At 51.0% G+C, this 19,334-nt stretch overlaps 6 protein-coding genes across 6 annotated transcripts; 1 reads left to right on the top strand and 5 right to left on the bottom strand.

Annotated features, from left to right (window-relative positions):
- Nucleotides 1–952: 952 nt before the first annotated feature.
- N7539_005286 (homeobox domain-containing protein) lies at nucleotides 953–2,958 on the bottom strand (the record flags this gene model as incomplete). Its single annotated transcript, XM_056934888.1, has 3 exons — nucleotides 953–2,250; nucleotides 2,372–2,571; nucleotides 2,633–2,958. The coding sequence occupies 3 exons, from the start codon at nucleotides 2,956–2,958 to the stop codon at nucleotides 953–955; spliced, it is 1,824 nt and encodes a 607-aa protein (XP_056790082.1).
- A 5,216-nt stretch (nucleotides 2,959–8,174) lies between these two features.
- Nucleotides 8,175–8,492, bottom strand: N7539_005285 (uncharacterized protein; the record flags this gene model as incomplete). The annotated part of the gene is made up of 1 exon (XM_056934887.1): nucleotides 8,175–8,492. One exon carries the CDS (start codon nucleotides 8,490–8,492, stop codon nucleotides 8,175–8,177), a length of 318 nt encoding a protein of 105 aa, XP_056790081.1.
- An 865-nt stretch (nucleotides 8,493–9,357) lies between these two features.
- Nucleotides 9,358–10,862, bottom strand: N7539_005284 (Zn(II)2Cys6 transcription factor; the record flags this gene model as incomplete). The annotated part of the gene is made up of 2 exons (XM_056934886.1): nucleotides 9,358–10,510; nucleotides 10,612–10,862. Coding segments are annotated over 2 exons (1,404 nt in total), but the record flags the coding sequence as incomplete, so codon positions are not given.
- A 1,198-nt stretch (nucleotides 10,863–12,060) lies between these two features.
- Nucleotides 12,061–13,710, bottom strand: N7539_005283 (Aminotransferase; the record flags this gene model as incomplete). Its single annotated transcript, XM_056934885.1, has 4 exons — nucleotides 12,061–12,315; nucleotides 12,376–12,828; nucleotides 12,889–13,235; nucleotides 13,317–13,710. The coding sequence occupies 4 exons, from the start codon at nucleotides 13,708–13,710 to the stop codon at nucleotides 12,061–12,063; spliced, it is 1,449 nt and encodes a 482-aa protein (XP_056790079.1).
- A 927-nt stretch (nucleotides 13,711–14,637) lies between these two features.
- On the bottom strand, nucleotides 14,638–15,124 carry N7539_005282 (uncharacterized protein; the record flags this gene model as incomplete). The annotated part of the gene is made up of 2 exons (XM_056934884.1): nucleotides 14,638–14,691; nucleotides 14,759–15,124. The coding sequence occupies 2 exons, from the start codon at nucleotides 15,122–15,124 to the stop codon at nucleotides 14,638–14,640; spliced, it is 420 nt and encodes a 139-aa protein (XP_056790078.1).
- Nucleotides 15,125–16,964: 1,840 nt separating this feature from the next.
- N7539_005281 (signal recognition particle subunit SRP72) lies at nucleotides 16,965–19,130 on the top strand (the record flags this gene model as incomplete). The annotated part of the gene is made up of 4 exons (XM_056934883.1): nucleotides 16,965–17,285; nucleotides 17,354–17,624; nucleotides 17,688–17,832; nucleotides 17,918–19,130. 4 exons carry the CDS (start codon nucleotides 16,965–16,967, stop codon nucleotides 19,128–19,130), a joined length of 1,950 nt encoding a protein of 649 aa, XP_056790077.1.
- Between the last annotated feature and the right edge of the window lie 204 nt (nucleotides 19,131–19,334).

The raw sequence follows: 19,334 nt of genomic DNA, 5'->3' as shown, positions 1-19,334 counted from the left end.
CGTGTACACCTCTGTATGACAGCGAGCAACGTAGTGTAACCACTTGCAAAGAGTCTATTTCAACACTGCGCAGCGTCACGCGCAAACTCACTGTACGAAGATGAGGACAACAGGGAGGGTCAAGGGGAACGAGGTATATAGCAGTCACCAAACGTGGCTTTAGAAGACATGAAACCGAGTACATGAACATGATTGACAACAAGCCGTGTCGCCTACCAAGGACGTGTACCTCAGGGACAAGGTCCACCTCGAATGCAAGATATTGGAAAGAAAACAACAGGAAAGGAAAGAATAAAGATGGGGAAGGAGGGCAGCATCCGCTATCCAAAATGTCGGTCTGTTGGGCATAACCACGTGAGAGAAAAGAGAAAGGGGAGGGAGGCACATAGAAGCCCAAGAAGAAGGCTCATACAATCGAATGAAGCAAAAATCGACGTATGAGATTGAGGGAAAAAAAGCCAAGGCACATTGAGTAAGCCAAGATGGGAGAAAGTGTGAAGAAATCATCCCCGGTTTCCACCGGGACACTGAAGAGTCCCCGGCGCACACGAAAAAAGAGCCTCAAAAAACCTCTTCGAGGTAGGGGATGAGTGAAGAAGACGAAGGTAAATGGAAGGAAAAATCGCTTCAGGACCGGCCTCAGAATGGAAAGGGTATTGATACAAACGCACGAAAAATGGAGAGAAAAGAACAAGCACAGCCAAACCAAGAGGGGCCGAGGGGCCAGCAAGGCCGGCCCTTGAAAGTGATCAGACTGACCGGATTTTGACTTTCGCCAGCGAGAAGCGAAACTGCCCAGCAGGATCTCAGTCTGCACGATCAAAACGGATCCCTTGAGACAACCTCTCGACACCCTGAAAAGCGAAACAGAAACAAACGAGCGCCCATAACACACCAGCAAAGGCCGTAAAAACGTCAAGACTGAATAGTCACTTATCAAAAGGTCATCCCCTCATGAGCCCGTGGGGAGACCATGAGAGTTGATTTCGTCGAGATTGAGCATATTCCCCGAAAAGTCGCCAACGGTTGGGGAGGCATGACCAGGCAAACCGTGAATGGGCAGCTCAAAGCTGGAGACGTCATGAGACAACGAAAAGTTCATTTGAGACTTCCCGTAGAAATCATGCATCGACACTCCGTCCTCGACGAAACCGGGTTGCTGATCGTGTGCGAATCCAAACATGTCAGAGGATGCGTGAGACATGTTGGACATGGGCGGCGAATGGTTGGCAATCATGGGATCAGCGCCGCTTACACTGGAGTATGGAGAAGTCGTATGGGAGCCTAGGGTTGGGGAATCAGACGGCCCAGTGACGAAATGCGGTACGTTGAATTGCGCAGACATGGGAAGAACCGGAGTCGATTCGCCCCCGTGAGCAGCCGTGCTAAACATAGACGGGCTGGCGAAATCGGTGGGGGATCCAGCAGTAGTAGCAGACAAGGGGTGTGCACGGAAGTCCACTCCAAAAGTATCGGTCTTGATGCGAAGTTCCGTGGGCATTGTCGATGCCGACTGCGGCACTGGCGCATAAAGGCGATTCTCAGCAGGATCGAAGGGGGCAGGGGTCTGAGGCATGTGATAAGAGGGCATGGGAGCATGCAACAGAGAGAGGTCGACTGCAGCAGGTACCGACCGGCTGCGCTGGCGCTTGTGGCCACGAGCGGCCGCAGGCATGTTGAATCCGAGATGATTGGAATCCTGATACAGGTTCAAGTACGCAGCAGCGGCAAATTGGTTGGGCTGCGAAGCGGGCCGTTGGATGAAAGGCGGGGACATGGACGCGGGGACCGCGGGGACAGCAAAGGATTGGTTGTAAGCCAGACGATTCTGGAATGACTCGAGGGAGACCAATTTGGCTAATTGCACACTCAAGATCTTAGGATGTCCACCCAGATGGTGGACCATGATTTGACTTGCTTGTTGCTCCTCGGTGAAGTCACCACATTGGTAAAAGCCGCCGGAATTGGAGGAGTCCATGAAGAACAGTGGTGGCCTGTTCAGCTCCACCACCAAGCCACCGGGCCGAGGGGGGACACCATTGGGCCCTGGCACAGAGTCGCCCGTCTCGAGAGTGATGTTTTTGATGGCCGAGAATGGGTACTCGATCTTGTAGCCTGCGGAGTCATTGTTGATATAATATGTCATGCAGGCCTTGTCGGGCGAATAAAAGATGACGAGATCCATAGCGTTTTGGCCAATGCGCCTCCAGCTGCCGATGGACAGGGAACGACATGTGAAGTGAGAGATGACTACAGAGAGAATTGTCAGCTCAGGACATGAAAGAGAGAGAGAGAGAGAAAGAGAGAGAGAGAAAAAAAGAGGACATAATACGTTGCCGCATTGGTCCTTGGGAGGGATCCGTATACATACCGACTTTGCCTGATGAATTGGCGTCGCTGGCATAAATGCCTGGGCCACCATAACCCGCGGCACGGCCAAAGGGGTCACGAGCTCCGGGTTTGCTGGGGTCGAATTGCATGGCCAGGTAATGGCGCATCGACTCGGGAATGTTGTCGCAGCCTTCGCCAGTCTCAATGCTCTTCTTGGCTAGCATCTTAATTTTCGCGCGGCTGTTGTTAGAAAGAATGATTAGCTGAAGGCTTCAGATATCCAGATTTTCGCATAGCTTACCGATTCTGGAACCAAATCTGTACAGAGCGCTCGGTCATGTTGATATCGTTGGCGATTCGCTCTCGGGTGGCAGCGGTCGGGGTAGGGTTTTTGTTGAATTCGACCTCTAAGGTGACGAGTTGATCTTGCGTGGCGCGCTGGCGCTTATTGTTCTTTTGTTGCTGCGTCAAGGTGCTCTTGCGAGGCGGGCGACGAACCGCACTTCCTCCGGTAGCAGTAGTGACACTGGACGACGAGGGCGACGGCGTCGACGCGGGAGACGAGGAGCGCGCAACGGCCGCGGCGGAGGAGCGCGAAGGCTCGGAAGATTCCGATAACGAAGACATGTCTTTTCAATGGTGATGCGAGGAAGATAACAATGGCTAAGATGGAGCCTCAAACGCGACGGCTTGAGACTAATCAGGGAGAAAAATAAAATGTGGTTGAAATGCTTTTTCGTATGGTTTTGCGTCTTGAAGTCTTCAATTCAAGGATGTCAAAATATAGCGATCCAGCCGACAGATGGAACGATAGTGGATGGGAGGTGTCTGTGCGAAATGACGATATAGTCTTTCGAGTCCCTTTTCTCTCTCGAAGCAGCGTCAAGCGCGAGAGGATCGGTCAAGTGGAATGGAGAGGTCAAATAAGAATGAGTGGCGCGTCTCGAACAAAACCGAAGACGCAAACGAATCGATGATCGACACAATATCGACAGCGAGATTCGAGGGGGTGGGGTGGTTGGGTGGTTGGGTGGTAAGGGTGCGTCGCAGAGGCACCCTGGGGTGGTCGGGTAGGAAGCCGGTCAAGGAAGGTGGGTGAGAGTGAATGAAAATGGCTGGCCTATGCAGCTCGGGGATAAGATATAAGGGCTTCAAGCGAACGCGTCCTTCGGATCAACCGGATGAAAGTCTTTGTGCAAAGACTTGGTCTCGAGAGTCAATGGAGGACGGAGAGTCGCAATGCACCGTGTTGAGTCGATCAACGGGCGAACGGTCGGGGCTTTTGTGGAAGGGTGATGAGATTCCCCCGGGGAGCAACCGTTCGTCTGGAATTGAATAAAAGAGTGGAATGGATGAAGGAGCGGTACGGCCGTCGTGAAAGAGTGAAACGAGCAACCTGGCAAGTGTAGTTGGAAAAGAAAGGAAGGTGGGATAGAGAAAAGGGCAGACACACAGTGGGAGGGAAGAAAGAGAAGAGCGAAAGAGGAGAGGAACGAGGGAGTCGTCACTGGAGGTGTGGAGAGGAGCAGGTGCTCTTCCGGGACGGGGTGCCAGGTGGAATCAGGAGTCGCTGACTGAGCACATTCAGTCCGGGTTTTTGGGGGGGCGGACTCGACACCTTCAACTCTCCGTGGTCAGTGCTCCGTGCTCACTGTGAAGTGGGACAATTGAAGAGGTACTACTCTTGCCCACTGAGTGACCCAGCATGTACTTGGAGGGCCGAACCCGACTCTCCGAGGGGGCCTGGAACTGCCTCACCTGCCTACTGTTTTATGCATGCGATGCGGACAGTGAGTTGTATTCCTGGGTACCTGCGCGTACCGTACCTGTGTCCGGGTAGACTGTGGAGCCCGGGTTCCTTTGGGTTCTCGGTCGGTCAGGGCCAGGCACCGGACGCGGGTACCTGACCAGATCAACCCTGTCCCAGAGTTCCTGTGGTCGTTTCTGTCAAGGATTGGGTTTTTTTCCGTTCTGACTAACAGTATGCACTGACCTGATGCACTGATGCAGTATCGAGGATACAACCAGCCATTGCCAATGTACAGTGTACAGTGTACACTACTGTACACTACTGTACACTGGCAAGTCAATCCTCATACAACGACATTTAGGGTACCACTATCGTATGCTACTAATAGTACTGGAGGCACTTAGCAGCCACACTAAAACGCGACTAGTGATTGTACCAGACCACTTTCGGTAGTCAGTCCTGTGTCCGACTCCCCAGTGCCCAAATGGTCCTCTCCGTAGCATCGGGGTGCAATGTGCATACTGCAACTGGGAAAGCCCACCGGCAGCTTACAGCACAAAGGCCGTCGCCCGATGGATATCTAAATAAGGAAACAATCCGACTTTATCCACCATGACAGACGAAAAACAAGATCGCAGCCGCACGTGAGAGCTGGTCACCATCTCTCTCGCTGAGTTGGGCAATAAGATCGCGTCGGCCGACCCCGACGGGTCGACGACAGTCCGTCAACTAAATACTCAACTGCCCCTTTCTGCGGAGTCTTGATCCGTTCTGGAAACTCAACTGCTACCGGTGCGATGAAGCTATGATCTGACTTTCAAAGCTTCGCCATGTCGAACACTGCGAGACCGCGTGGGGCAATATTGCTCGTTTTCAAACGACTCCTCTCCTTGGGTAGGCTACAGTGTCCACTTTTTCATGCTGGGTCTCACTTTTGCGAGAGCAGAGTCAGATGCTCGGACGGGACAGGATTGGAGACTACTCTACACCTAGTCTCCTACTGTGCTGCTGCACTCTTGGCTCTGAAGAGGAGTCTTGACTACGCGGTACGTAGTTAGTGTACTTCTTAAGTTAGTACCACTACCTACTACCTACTACCTACTACCTACTACCTACTACCTACTACCTAGTCTTTGCTTTAGCCTAATAGGCACTATTAAACCCAATGCCGAGTCTACCGGATAACTCTACCCTGACATGATCGAGACTCCATCAATGAAAGCTCGTTCAACATGAACCCAAAAGGGCATATAATATGCGCGGACACTCTACCCTGACATGAGTCTCACAGATCCGCTCCACGGGAACGATCTCGAAAAAGCCAAGACGAGAGTTGAAACTAGACTGTGGAGGCAATCTATCCAGGGCTGCATCGTTTCGTCTCTGCGATGAACTCGAAATCGAGGCAACTATTTCTCAAACGGCGGGAGATCCCCCTCTCCTTCTCGTAATCCACTTTTCACAGACCCTGGTCCCATTGTTGCTGGTTCACTCGCAAGCCGCAAGTCTCAGATTCAAACTAGGCCGGCATTCCCCGCTTTCCCCTAAACAATGATTTCATCGCTCACGTCCTGATGGCTGCTGATCGGGTTTTGCGTCCGCGCTGCATTCCATGGAACGTTCTCCTTCTGTTTACACGATCTCACCTATTCAGCTCGGGGTCAATGAGGTGAAGCCTGCAGGTGCCGGTGGAGTACGCATGTGGAAAACAGCCGAGGCCGCCTTCCATTCAGTCTGGTCACTCTGGTGGTCCGTTCCTCTCTATGGGATGGCAGCTTAGCTTTTGCGCCCGCTGATTGTCTGTCGCACATATTCCGACTAAATGCTATGATTGAGTTCCTTTTTTCTCCCATGACGGTTCGAGTATCCATACGGGCCGATCATATCAAAAAGGTCAACTGTACAGGGCAAGTCTTCGTTACAACTCCGTGCGCCGCGACCGTCCAGTCCGCAGAACGAAGCCACGGGACTGCACGTCCGCCAAGATTCGCAGCCCGGCTTCAAACTTGTTCGGATAATGGAAGGGGATGAAGACGGAAGACCTCACCCAGCTCTGCATGCATGGTCTTGGCACGGACGTGCGGGTACGGCGCTGCAGCGGTCGCTCGGAGGTGGGAGGTGGTTGACGACCTTGATTTTGCGTTCCCTACCATGCTTCAGAAGGGGTTTGATTTGCCGGGTGTTTCGCAAGTAATGGAAGTTGCACCTGTCATCCGCTCATCTTGGTTCTGTGACAGACATCACGGCAGATGGACTGGCTTGTTGTAAGACATGACCACAGAGCATTGGTCATTGTAGACCCCCAACCCCCTCGCGGCGGCGCTTACGGTAGCCAAAGAAAGATCAACATGGATCCTGCAAGCTGACTGACTTTTGAACCGTTGCCGAGTCCTTCTACCAAGGCATTCATCTCCGGCAGTAGCAGTACTGTCCAGTGTCCCTGTCCACACACCAGCCGTATTTAGACTGCAGAGCCACTAGAGTCACAGTGTGAGTGTACTTCAGTGTAGTCATGTACGCGGGAGCTCGGGATCAAGTGATTCGATCATGTGTATTACAACGAGACCTTGCCTCGACCAGTATTGTTGAGCGGTATGCGGTGTTTGGCGTGAGGCGGGGGAGGTGGAAAAGAAGCAGGTCGGTGACGAATGCAGTGAGAGGTTTGACAAGGTGCGGGAAACCAGACTCTGAAACATCGATGGTTCATAGCGGACGGACGCATCCATAGTTCAACCAGGCTGGCCCCGTTCGCCCCTTGCCGAGATTCAAGTGGGAGCTTGGTTTTTGTTGGATGCCGAGATGCGACGGTGTGGCGGGCGTGGCGTTGGCGCTGGTCAATGTAATCAGTTGTCTAGTAGATAGTGATGCACTCCAGCTTAGAATAGGTACTCTTCACAGGACTAGAAGTTAAGATACAGTTCAGTTAATTACTACTAGGTAGCTAGGTAATCATCAACATTACGGCTCTTATTTAACTCGGACCGTTCAATCGCTTTCTATACGCTTTTCTTCTCCCACCGCTCCAATCCATGCCGATCCGGTTGATCAGCCGTCTGGACCGATCACATCGTTTATCGTGTACGTCCGTCTATTTAAGCAGATCCCTTGCCTGTCAAACGTCCATTCGAGACATTCCTGCTGTACGACCCTCTCTCGTGTCTTGGCAAACATCAACTCCTCCTGTACCGCAACCACTACTCTAATACTCTCCCCGGATCAACAATAAACAACATACGCCAGAGCTCCGGACTGGTTGCAGCACAGTTGCACAGTTACACACCCCTGATTTGTAGATCCTCCAAGCCTGGCCTTGAGCAGGCGTCACCGCCGAGATTGCTGTTGTTTTTTTTTTCTCCTACGGTTCTCGCTCCATTGCCCACTTTGCCCACATCCAGAAGGTGGACTGTGTGGACTGTGGACTGTAGATTCGACCGCACCAGGCACCAATCACTTTGCTCTGTGCCCCTGTTCTGGAACGCAGCTTGTCCGCGGGCCAGGAACGGGCCCAACCTCAACCTCAAGGTTGGCAAGACCTTTGTCGGACTCGGTTCAAAGTTGTACGTGTCAGTTGTCAGTTGTCAGTCGTCACGCATCCAACTCAGGTACCCGCGTCGGGACTACAACCAGTACCAAGCATGATTTGCGCCTTGCTCTTCCCTGCCCGTGCGGTCGGAGGCTGAGACTGCTGCTCGCCTGCGCTGGACCCATCGCGTGGAGACGTTGGCTTCGAGCCTGTTCTACCAGCCGCCGTGCTATGCTGGGAATTTCATTAGTGGTGACTTATCATGACTCCCTTCTGGCCTGTGATCAAGAACATCATTTCATGACTTTGACTCAGTCGATTGTCGTCCACAGACCGAAAATGGCTGTCAACATCCCAGACCCCCCACACACTCGTTCCCATTTTGAATTGTCCCCCTAAGAAAAACACAGGATAAAGTCGAGCCGCCGATCTCAATGCAACAGCCACCAAAGGGACACAAATAGACACGATGCAGCCTCCAAGTATCTTGTCTCGGCCTACCCTCCATCGTAACGCAGTCTGGGTGGTGAGCCGTGAGTCTTGCTGATCGTCGCGCATCTATCACGGTCCTCATTGGTTCTGATCGAGGCCAGATTGGACACGGATAGACTGGATCTGGACCAACGGCCGCGTTTTCATTGTCGCTGTTCCTTGCCACTGGTCGGGGGTGGGCGAGCTGGCAGCAAGAAACCCGGGCTTCAGGTTTGTCGGACCAGCATGCAGGACCTGCGGCGTACGTTGTAGGCCCTGGATAAAGTTTGCGCTCTGTACGGGGTTATCCATGTCTGTCGTTATTTTCCGGTCGAAGCGTTGAAAATCAAGCGTATCGCCATAAAACAGTTTCTTGGCTTGGTGCGCGATCCTGCGATAGCAACTGCTTTGTTCCATCGGGGCTGGAGCTTGTAGCTGTTCAAGGCCTGGTCAGACGTCTTGATCAAGTTACTCCACAGTTAGAAAATAGGCCTTTCCGTCGGGTTCTGAATCCAGAATTCGATGTTTTACTTTCTTCCTGGCCAGTCTGGTCGGACCTGGAGTAGAATCCACAGGCGGTTTATGCCGGGTCTAACGGCAGTTAGACTTAGTGGAGGTTAGGGACGTGGTCTTGTGATTGCAGGTCGGGTCGACAACCGGTCAAGTCTTCATCCTTCTGCTTTGGATGATGGCTTCCACTTTAGGTCTGAGCTTTGCTTTGCGCTGATCTTGCGACGGGGTTGAGAGTTGCAGTTACTTGGAGTCTGTATGCTCAGCAGTGAAACGTTTGTATGGCGTTTGGGAACATCACAAAAAATTATTCCGACGGAAAGTATGCAGGTGGATAGAGCGACATAGATAAAGAGAGAGAGAGAGAGAGAGAGAGAGAGAGAGAGAGAGATAGAGAGAGAGAGAGAGAGAGAGAGAGAGAGAGAGAGAGAGAGAGAGAGAGAGAGAGAGAGAGAGAGAGAGAGAATTCCACCTCTGGTGAGTGGCCCAAGCCACTGCTGATCAAGCTGGGTGATGAATTGGAGACCCGTGATGCGCGGGGAAATTGTACCTGAACACGTGCTCAGACGTTCTCCTCAATTCCGAATCCTTCTCAAGCATGGCTTGGTCTCTTTTCCTGGTGATACCAGAATCTACTACATTGCGCGAAAAAAACGAGATGGAACATATAAGGTAGCCTGTGTAATTTTGGGAAGGTTCCATCAAGAACAACTTCGCCCGTTCTCGTCATGCACACTTCAATCTATACCACGTGCGAGAGCAGCCGACTCTTTCAAAAGATGAACAAGTCAGACTGCCGATCTAGGCTTTGAATCATCGCTTCTGACTCCAAGTTGTATCCGCTACCAAAATTGCCATCAACAATTGCCCATATTCGCTGGGTCAGCTCCATCGCCAGATGACGTTGCTGCTCGCGATAGTAATCAGTCATCGAGTCATGCTTCTGTCGAATCCAAGCTCGGTCTTCCGCCGTGATCGCCTCTCGGGCTGCCAGGTAGAAGGGTTGGGGAAGGGACGAATCCGGCCCAATCCCCGTGGCCAACTGATCCATCAGCTCGAAACAAGTACGCGCCGTGTGTTGTACCCGTGGCGAGTATGTCGAGTCGTGAAACACGCGTCGAGCAAGTAGCAGATGTGCCGTCCAGTAGAAGCATTCTGATAGTATGTCCAATGGATCGCGCTGTCTAGGCGTAGGTTGAAGACCTACGCCATACTTTGAGCCCCATGCGCGAAGGTCGTTTTCCAGGGCGTAGGCTTGGTTGAGAATAAGGACTGTGGACTCTCGTTGCTCTACGCATTCACTCACATCACAAGCCAGGTGAATGATTCTCACAAACAAACACATCAAGGGCTGGGGACAGCCCGTCATCTTGTGAAAGGATGGCTCAGTCAAGTCCCACGTCTCCGTATCAGGAAGATGGAGTACAAAGTCTCGAGGAGAGAATGGCCTCCGCTGCCGAGACACCGCAAGCATGACATCAACCATCGCAAATCGCTGAATTGCGGTTCGTAAGAGCTCTGACTGTGGTAGACGATGGAAGTAATCAAGCTTCTCCATCAGGAACGCAGCGCAGCGAATATGAGGCTCTAGAACGCCATCTGCAGTTTGGACCACGATGGCACCTTGGAGAATGATGGCGGTGAGTAGAGCCTCGTGATCAAGATATCCAGTCGCTCTGCTGGCTCTGATGAGATCCTGGTTTTGATTCTCCTCGATGGCTTCCAGTCTCAGACTAATACTTCTCAGGAGTTGCTGCTGGTGTCGTGCCGCGGTTGATACATCACCCATGTTGAAATTAAGCATGTGCTCAGTAGCGATGCATAGGACTGTTTCAAGCAGGATCGGGGTTGTCAAGGCCGTGAATGATAATTGACGATAAGGGTTGTTCGGTCCGTCGATAGCCGGGATATTCGACGAGACGAGTCTCACATCTACAAAAGAAGCTCACTGTCAGTCGTTAAATTTTCGCCCTATAGAGGCGGCTTACACCTTCCGAAAAGTGCGGGATGATACAACGCACAATACTCCCATGCGCGCCTCTCCTCGTTTCCCAGGAACGGTTCAGCACACGCCGAAGAGGGGATCCGACGATACAGTCCCATGCGATTCTCGTCTACCCTGGGACGCCGAGATCGATGTCGAACAAGAATCGGCCTCGAAGAGTGGACCCATTTCAATTCAGATGGATAACGGCACAACAGGTTTCTTTCTGAACAGAAAGTGCATTTTGGTTGGTGCTCATCACACTTGAGGTGTTTCGCTCGACACTCAAGGCAGCCTGGAGTGGTATATATCAGTGCATGTTGATATCAGACCATGTTTACGAAGGAGGGGTACCATGTCGTGATCTCGAGAATGCTGCCTCCTTCGGCATTCCTACGTAATCTTAAAGCTCATGTAATATTTCCTTCAATCTTCAGTCCTATTCGATTGGAAAGGTGATACTTTTAGCTATCGATGACGAGGACTCCGTCCAGCCCCCGCACCATAACAATCCGATCACATGATTCAAACCATTGGGTACACGGCAGATGCCGGCCTTCTTCAGTAAGCGGCATGCGCCGCCTCCATACCTCCGCCCTTGGCCCTATCGAACACAAACTGTGAGAAATCAATCTATACGAATCTCTACTACAGGACTTTTGGTATGAACTCAGATCAGAGAGATCAGCCCAAAAATTCCATGCTCTATGCAGCTCACATGGTCAAGTTGATTCGAGTAGAGAGCTCTTATGCCTACTGTGGCTCGAAGTTCTCATTTTAGAAGCATGGGTGGCCAGACCAAATAATAGTAAGATAGCTTTATAAAATATATGACTTCATCACTTTTGCGTAAGCTAAGAAGGCAGGATATGTGGTTTCTTTGAGATCCAGTGCTGCAGGCCTCTTACGAAGGAGCCGGTCTATGAGGCTCAAAGTCAAACAGCTCCCGTGACCATATTATAACCAGAGAACACAAACTACACAAATTACACATTCGTCTGGGGCTACAAAAAATCCACTTGCCGATCTCATCTATTTGTCATTGAGTTATGCCAGCATGTAATGACAGCTTTGGAAATACTCCCAATGATCCGGATACCAGCCCTATTGCTGCCAGGGCAGTCCCCGATGACAGCTCACACTGGACTGGTAGAAAAGACGATAATATTACGTCGGCCCAGGTCCCCATGAATCAGCTTGGCTTCTCTGGTTGTTTTCGTTAATGAAGATCGGTTGGGGTCGTCCTATTTCTGCCCAACATGTAGTTGATGCAACAATGCATACCAGTCACTGAAGGCCCTAAGCTCAAGAACGGGCAAATACTGATCTGCGTACTAGCAGAGAACTCAGGATTCGGCACCGTGAAATATGTAATACATCTGAAATTTGACGAATCACTGGAAAGTAATGACACATCTGAGATGATCATAACCATAGAAAACACAAGATACAAGATCGTCGACTTCCTCATATGCAATTTGAATCTTTCGCTCAATTGACACTTGTCCCAAGCACCTTCTGAACTGCACGGAAAGCACGGTCCACAACCTCATCAATTTCGTGTCTGCTACAGTTATATGGAGGTGCAAAGCAGATGTGATCACCATTGATTCCGTCAATTCCCCCATTGCCCGGAAGTAGCGAAACCGAATACTCCGGTTGTAATGCTGTTTTGTGGATCTTCCAAGCAACCGCCTGAGACGGGGGATATGGCTCTCTCGTTTGCTTATCTTGAACGAATTCAATCTGGAATACAACGTCAGTCGCTTTGTTCTATTAAGTACTGTAGGAAGTTGAAACACTCACTGCCCAGAAAAGCCCCCGTCCACGAACGTTTCCGACATGGGGATACGCGTCAAATGCCTGATGGAGTCGCTGACCGAGATATACGCCCATCTCACGGACATTGGTAAGCAAATTATCCTCTTGAACAATCCGCTGAACCCGGCACGCGGCCGCACACGACACCGGATGCCCTTGATAAGTCTGACTGTGAGAGAACGCGCCGGTGCCCTGGCTCAACGTGTCCACGACGTGACGGCTCACCAGAAGGGCTGCAACCGGGGCGTAGCCTCCACCAAGCCCTTTGGCCACAGTTTGCAAGTCAGGAACCACGTCTTCCTGCTCCCAAGCGTGCAGTGTGCCTGTGCGGCCCATGCCACACATGACTTCATCCAGGATCAGCAAGGCTCCATGCTTCTGGCATACTTCTTTCATGGCTGCCAGGTACCCTGGAAGAGCGGGGACGCATCCCAGAGTCTTTGGAAGCTTCAGCGTAAGCTATAGTGTATTCACAGGGGATTGAGGACTCATGCTTACCGCACCAGTCATTGTCTCTGCGACAAAGGCACACACAGTGTCTGGACCAAGCTCTTGAAACTTGTCTTCCAGTTCTTGAGCCAGACGAGCAACATATTCCCCCTCTGACTCTTCATCTCTCATTTCGCGGTAAGGGTAGCACTGCGATACATGATGGACGTTCTTGGCCAGGATTTTCTCAAACAGCGCTCGTCGCCCGACATGATGACCCACGGAAAGAGAGCCGAGGGTATTGCCGTGATATGATCGTTTTCTGGCAATAAGATTGACTCGTTGCGGCTGCGGAGGAGACATTTCCATGTAGTATTGTACGGCCATCTTGAGCGATGCCTCGACTGCTTCGGTACCTGTTCATGGAAAAGTTCGGGGTGAGCCTTGTGCGACCTTCCAATCTAGCTCAATCGCCATTCTGTCCGGAGGCTACACACCTGAGCTCACAATATATGCACGGGACATGAGACCTCCAGTGGAATCCACCAGAATTTGAGACAGCTCCTCAGCAGCGTTGTTTGTAAAGAACATCGAGTAACAATACGGGAATTTCTGCAACTGTTCCATGATGGCTTCGTGAACTCTCGAGTCACTGTGTCCAAGACATGCCACAGCGGCGCCACAGGTGGCATCCAGTATCTCTTGGCCTGAGTCGGTGATCAAGAAACTCCCTCGACCATCGACGATATTGAGTGGTGGCTGGCGAAGATGGTGATATAGGACGGAGCTCTGTCTCTGCGAGAGATCGTTTTTTGTTCCACGAGGCATCTTGGGGACATCTGGGACTTCGGACGCCATGGTCGCGTGCTCCAGTGGCTTGTAGTCGCCCATGATATAGATTTGAAAAATCGAGATATTGGATGAGTATTGTTATACTCCACGAGTCAAGATGTAGGATGGATGGATCGAAAGTTGCGAAAGTGAGTTGAAAGACACCGATCAAGCGAGACATGGACAGTGGGATTTTATACCCCGAACATGGTGTTTTCCCCGCACCACGCCCCTACTGGGTTCATCATGGGCCTATACCTTTCGATATACCTTCCGAGAACTTGCATATCCGTCACAGCTTGGTCTATGTGCAAGTTCTGGGAATGTAGACATTCTACTCTCGTGAAGCTATTAGAGCCACATGCTTATCAGACACAAGTCAAACGCTGAAAGCTAAACCCAAAGGGGAAATCTTTGTCGGACCCACAGTCGTAGAACGACCAGGTCTCTTCTTTTCATCAAATCGGATCTCGCCTTTTTGATAATCGCAGTCGACATTGACTTTATTGATTGGTCAAAGAACAGCCGGCTACGATCAACATAACATTCGAGCCGTTGTTTTCATTCCATAGTGGGGATTTTCCGCCGATCGTGTGATTATGCAACCTTTGAACCTACACACAACGAGGCGGTTCCACGACGAAGCCTGTGCTTGAAATATGTCTCAGATGGACTGGGAGAGCAGACTCATGGAGAAGAAATCAGGTCTTGATTGTGAGATCTTGAACAATCTTGCGTTGATCACATTGGGCGGGCAAGCCCAAATTAAAATGTCTGGAAAGAGCTGTTACCAATACATCTCTACGGAGACACGAAACGAAGCAAGGAGTGTCGGACAGGAGGTTTCTTTCCCCAGTGCTCGGCTCGTCATAAGACGATAGTCGCCACACCCAACAATATGAATACAAGAAATACCGAAACAGTCGAAAAAGAATTCCTCCGGCTACACATATCAATATCCCTGCTCGAGCGAGCAGAGGCCAACTATTAGGCCACCACCACCGTGCGATTCAACGTCTGAAGCAGAGGGGCTTCGGAGGCCTAAAAGAAGAGGTTCCACGTTTTAGGCACTGCTGAGTCAAGACTTGGAAAGCACTGCTTCACTTACACCGACAAGTGTGGCATGCGCAACGTTAATATGGGCATCGCCCACAGCAAAGTCAGACGGCACCGTCACAGTAAAGTTTTGATACGGAGGGAGTGAGTCCTCATGATACTCAGGATCGAACGAGCCAAGGTAGAGGATCTCTCCCATAGATTCGACGGGAGAGAGGCATTCTTGAGCAGAGCAGGATGAGATTCCGATAGCAAGAGCCATTTCCGTGGACCCTGTCAATGTGTTTGGCCGTTGAATTTGAACAATCACATCGGTGCCTTTGGAGAGTTGTTGATCGACAGTCGGCAGCCCGATTTCCGCGTTCTGCGCTCGGGCAATACCAACGAGAATCATGACGGTGAAAATAGTATTCATCATGTTGCAATATGATGCAGTGGGGGTATACAATTCGGGAATAGAAACGCTTCGTAAGATAGCTTACGGGAGTCGTCAAGCAATTGCCGTTAGGTTGGTCGTGAGTTCGTCAAATGTTGTTCATTAAGATTGCTCTCTCTTCGTGGACTACCTCAATGCTATTTATGCTTCATAGGTGCCCATCCCTACGGGCAGTCTCCGACAAACGTCATCAGTCCAACTCATGAAGCCCGTGCTCTCATGCAGTGTTTCCCTTACAGAAATCCTCAAAGGTCTCACATTACAGAACAGCCTCATTGGCCGAGTCTCAGCCCGTATTGAATCATGCTTTGAGGTTCTCGGTTGGGTTAGGAAGAGTAAGGGCCTAATCGAGAGCAAGAGGGTTTGAGATCCATGGGCAATACTACTACTGCGTCATTTCGTAAATCACCTAGTTATACGTAGTCAGTCCAATTTGGTAGATTCTTTCTTGGCATAGAGAATGAAGTATAACCTTTAGAAATCCTCGCCCTGGGTTTTCCCATATTCACTTTTAAGGTTACGAATGAGTCTTGAACTATTTTGGATTCTCAATCACAGCCCCGGATTACGCAAAGAGACTTGTATCTCCTGTAAGCTGGGCAGACCGTATTCCGAGTCTAATTTCCTCAGATGTGTTGACCATGGCGCCCAGTGTAAATAGACTCCCGCCCGACTTACACAGCATTTGAGTCATGGTAAGCAGTGCCTACCTGCTACCTAGTAACTACTAGTACCTACTAGTACCTACTACCTAGTGCTTTATTGCTGAAATCCACTAGAAAATAGAACACGAGTTTACAATCTCGGGATTCTACCAGGAAAAAGAGGACCCCCTTCATGAAACGCAGTGGAATATCGCTTTCTATCATGGAGTCATGGAAAGATGATTGCGCGATGGAAAGCTGGCTTTTGACGTAGGTAGATCGTAGAAGCCTAGTTGAGCCTCATCACTGGCACAAACCTTTCTGTCGATGCTTGCAATTAACACTGCAAAGAAAAGGTAGCTAGAAGCAGATGAGGCGAGTCTCTCTCGCTTTAACCTAATGGTTCCCAGAACACGTCAAGGGTGGGGAGGTCGAGTATCGTCTTAGTGCACCCACGGCGGTCATTCAACCACTCAGGTCCTTGGCTGGTGTTCCGGTGACTTTATGTGTACTGACACTTTCCATGAAAGAGATAGGTAAAGAGTGAGGTATACTCTATTTGTGGACTCCTATTTCATGGCCCTTGTTGAACCAAACAATCGGGCTACTTTCAAGGCTAGAGATAGTAGTAGACAGACAGATAATACTAGGATTTCCAAGAGAGACTCGGCCTCGTGAAGTCTCGATAACACGCTAACTTTGATAGTACATCTTCTTGAAATATAGCAAATTCTCTCGGACATCTTCTTTCGATTTGCTGTGTAGTGAAATACTAGTATACAAAATTGGCGTTCATGCAAATACATGGAGTCTGAGATTCAGATCGACAGTCAATGGTATAGGCCGTCGGTCGCAGGCTAGAGAGACCAACTGTTCTTGTACGAGGCTGCGTCAAAAGAAGCAGCGATGAAAAGAGACCGAATATAGCGGATCATTGTTACGCCAAAACTTGTTACTGCAGGAAAGAGGCACTGATGGAACAGAAGGCAGTAAGGCACAAAAGCTCCCCTAACCCCACGTCGCTGGCACGTGCAGGTTGTGACAGAAGCACGCATGGCTGTTGGCCTCAGGCTGAAAGGCGGTACGCCATCCCACCGGGGGAGACGTTTCTCCACGAAATCGCCGCAGCCATTGAACCCCCGATAGGGAATCATCAGACCGAATTCACAACACACATTATGGTTGCCCAGTCACTGAGCTCGCTGCTCGAGCGGGCCACGATTGAAGACCATGAAGAGGTTCTCAAGTCCTGCAATGAAGCCCTCAAAAAGTCCAAGAACGACCAAACAGCTCAACACATCAAGGCGATCGCTTTGCTCAAGCTCGACCGATTCGACGACGCTTTACGGGTTTTCGAGGGTGCAGGTGATGCGCTGAAGACAACAGCCAGTGTCGAATATGCGTATACATTGTACAAATGTGGGAAGCTCGAAAAGGCCCTAGACATCGTCACCAGCTCTGGCGCGGGGAGGGGCGCTCAACATCTGGAAGCTCAAGTGGTATGGTTGCATGGCCCTTCATCATTTCAATGGCAGAATGCGCTGACACTAGAATGATCTCTGTGAAGAGCTATCGTGCCGAAAAATTCCAACGGGCTGCAGATCTGTACGAACAATTGTACCAAGACCAAGCTTCCTACCACGAGGCGAACGACCTCGGGATCAATTCGTGGGCGACGGATGCGCAGCTCCAATGGAAAGGGGAGCCAGAATACGTTCGCCACGAGCGCCCATCGAGGGAGGACCTCGAGTCTTTTGAAACGGCGTACAATGCCGCCTGTCTGAGCATTGCCAAGGGAGAGTTTGCTCAAGGGGAGGTTCTTCTGAAGCGCGCAAAGAGTCAGTACCATCGGTGGTGGGCGTGACCCTTCTTAGTTCACGACTAATTTCGAGTCTTACCAGATATCTGTGAGACATCAGAAGAACTTTCACCGGAAGACCGGGCAGCGGAGCTGCTTCCCATTGCTGTTCAGTATCTCTATGTTCTGCTGCGGTTGGGCAAGACGGAACAAGCAGAGGCCCTGCTCGAGGAAATTTCGGTAGAGGAGTGAGTCCCCTGTCGTTCACATGACGATTACAGAAGCATGGACATTTCATGGACAACAATACTGAACCATCATTCGCACACCTAGTATCCCCGAATTATCCACGAAGAAGATTGCGCGGAACAACATTGTTCTCGCTCGCCAGACCAATGTCAATCCCTACATCCTCTACAAAGCTCTCCATGAAATACCCGAATCCATCAACAATGACCGACTTTTCGACTTCCAAAGCAACATCCTAGTGGGTAACTCTCACGCCACCGATCTTCTTGTCCAAAAATTCGACGGCATCATTCGATCAACAAACAAGGCTCTCTCCAAGAGCCCCTGTCCCTCGACAGCAGCCAATGTCAACCTTTTATCCGTTTACAACGCTGCTGCACAAGCAGAGGGCCAGACAGGCTACAAGGCCCTGAGGAAGATTCTTCCTCTACTCGAGCGTCGGCCCAAGGATCTTGGACTCTTGCTCACAGTCGTACAGCTCTACGTTAGCGAGGGCAACACCACCTCTGCGATCACAACAATGGAGCGATCTTTGCAGGCTCTGGAGGAGTCTGTTTCCGAGGCCGATCACGAGGCTCGCTTCAACCCTGGTTTGCTAAGCGCACTGGTCTCTCTTTACCAGCTCGAGGGTCGTAAGCTCCAGATCCGAACCGCTCTTGCGCAAGCTGCCAAATACTGGCGCAACAAGTCGAATACACCCGCTTCCCTTCTTCGAGCGGCAGCCACCTCGCTTCTTCATTCCGACGATAAAGCTGATCTCACTACGGCGGGCGAGCTATTCAAGGGCTTGTATCAGCAGGATCCACACGATAGACTTGCCATTGCCGGCTACATTGCATCTCATGCCACTCTCAACTACTCACAAGTGGAGTCGCAGCTTGAGCAGCTCCCCGAGGTCAATGAGTTGATTGCGGATGTGGACGTGTCCGCCTTGGAATCTGCGGGTATCATGCCCTCGGCATCCGCGGCTGCTGCTGCTGCTGCAGCCTTCGCCGGTGCTCGCAAGCGCACTGCTGCTGATAAGGAAAGTCGCAGTCGAGCCAAGCGTGTGCGCAAGTCCCGTCTTCCGAAGGACTACGATCCGGAGAAGAAGGCCGATCCGGAGCGCTGGCTGCCCCTGCGAGACCGATCATCGTACCGGCCGAAGGGCAAGAAGAATAAGCAGCGTGCTTCTGATCGGACGCAAGGCGGCCCAGTTAGCGAAAAGACCGAGGAGGCTACTGCCAACGTGGCCCAGAAGGCCAGCGGAGGTGGAAGTTCAAACGCTAAGAAGAACAAGAAGAAGGGGAAGCGGTGAAGAGGAACCGACGGGGTTGTTTCTGATGCTGTGTGTCGCGGGACTGAAGTGACATCTAATTAACAAAGTCATTGCTGATGGTGAGACATGAGAGCGGACTGTACCATTTTGAATACATAGACGAATGTCACGAAAAGGCTCTTTCCCATATTGGATCTTCTATTGGTTTGCGCTTTGGGGCTGGCTGTTCGAAGCTCAAGACGC

Source organism: Penicillium diatomitis, assembly GCF_028827545.1.
Source record: "Penicillium diatomitis strain IBT 30728 chromosome Unknown utg000005l_segment0_segment0, whole genome shotgun sequence".
Lineage (NCBI taxonomy): Eukaryota > Fungi > Ascomycota > Eurotiomycetes > Eurotiales > Aspergillaceae > Penicillium > Penicillium diatomitis.
The sequence above is the reverse complement of the archived record's forward strand: the minus strand, read 5'-3'. Positions and strand labels throughout refer to the sequence as shown.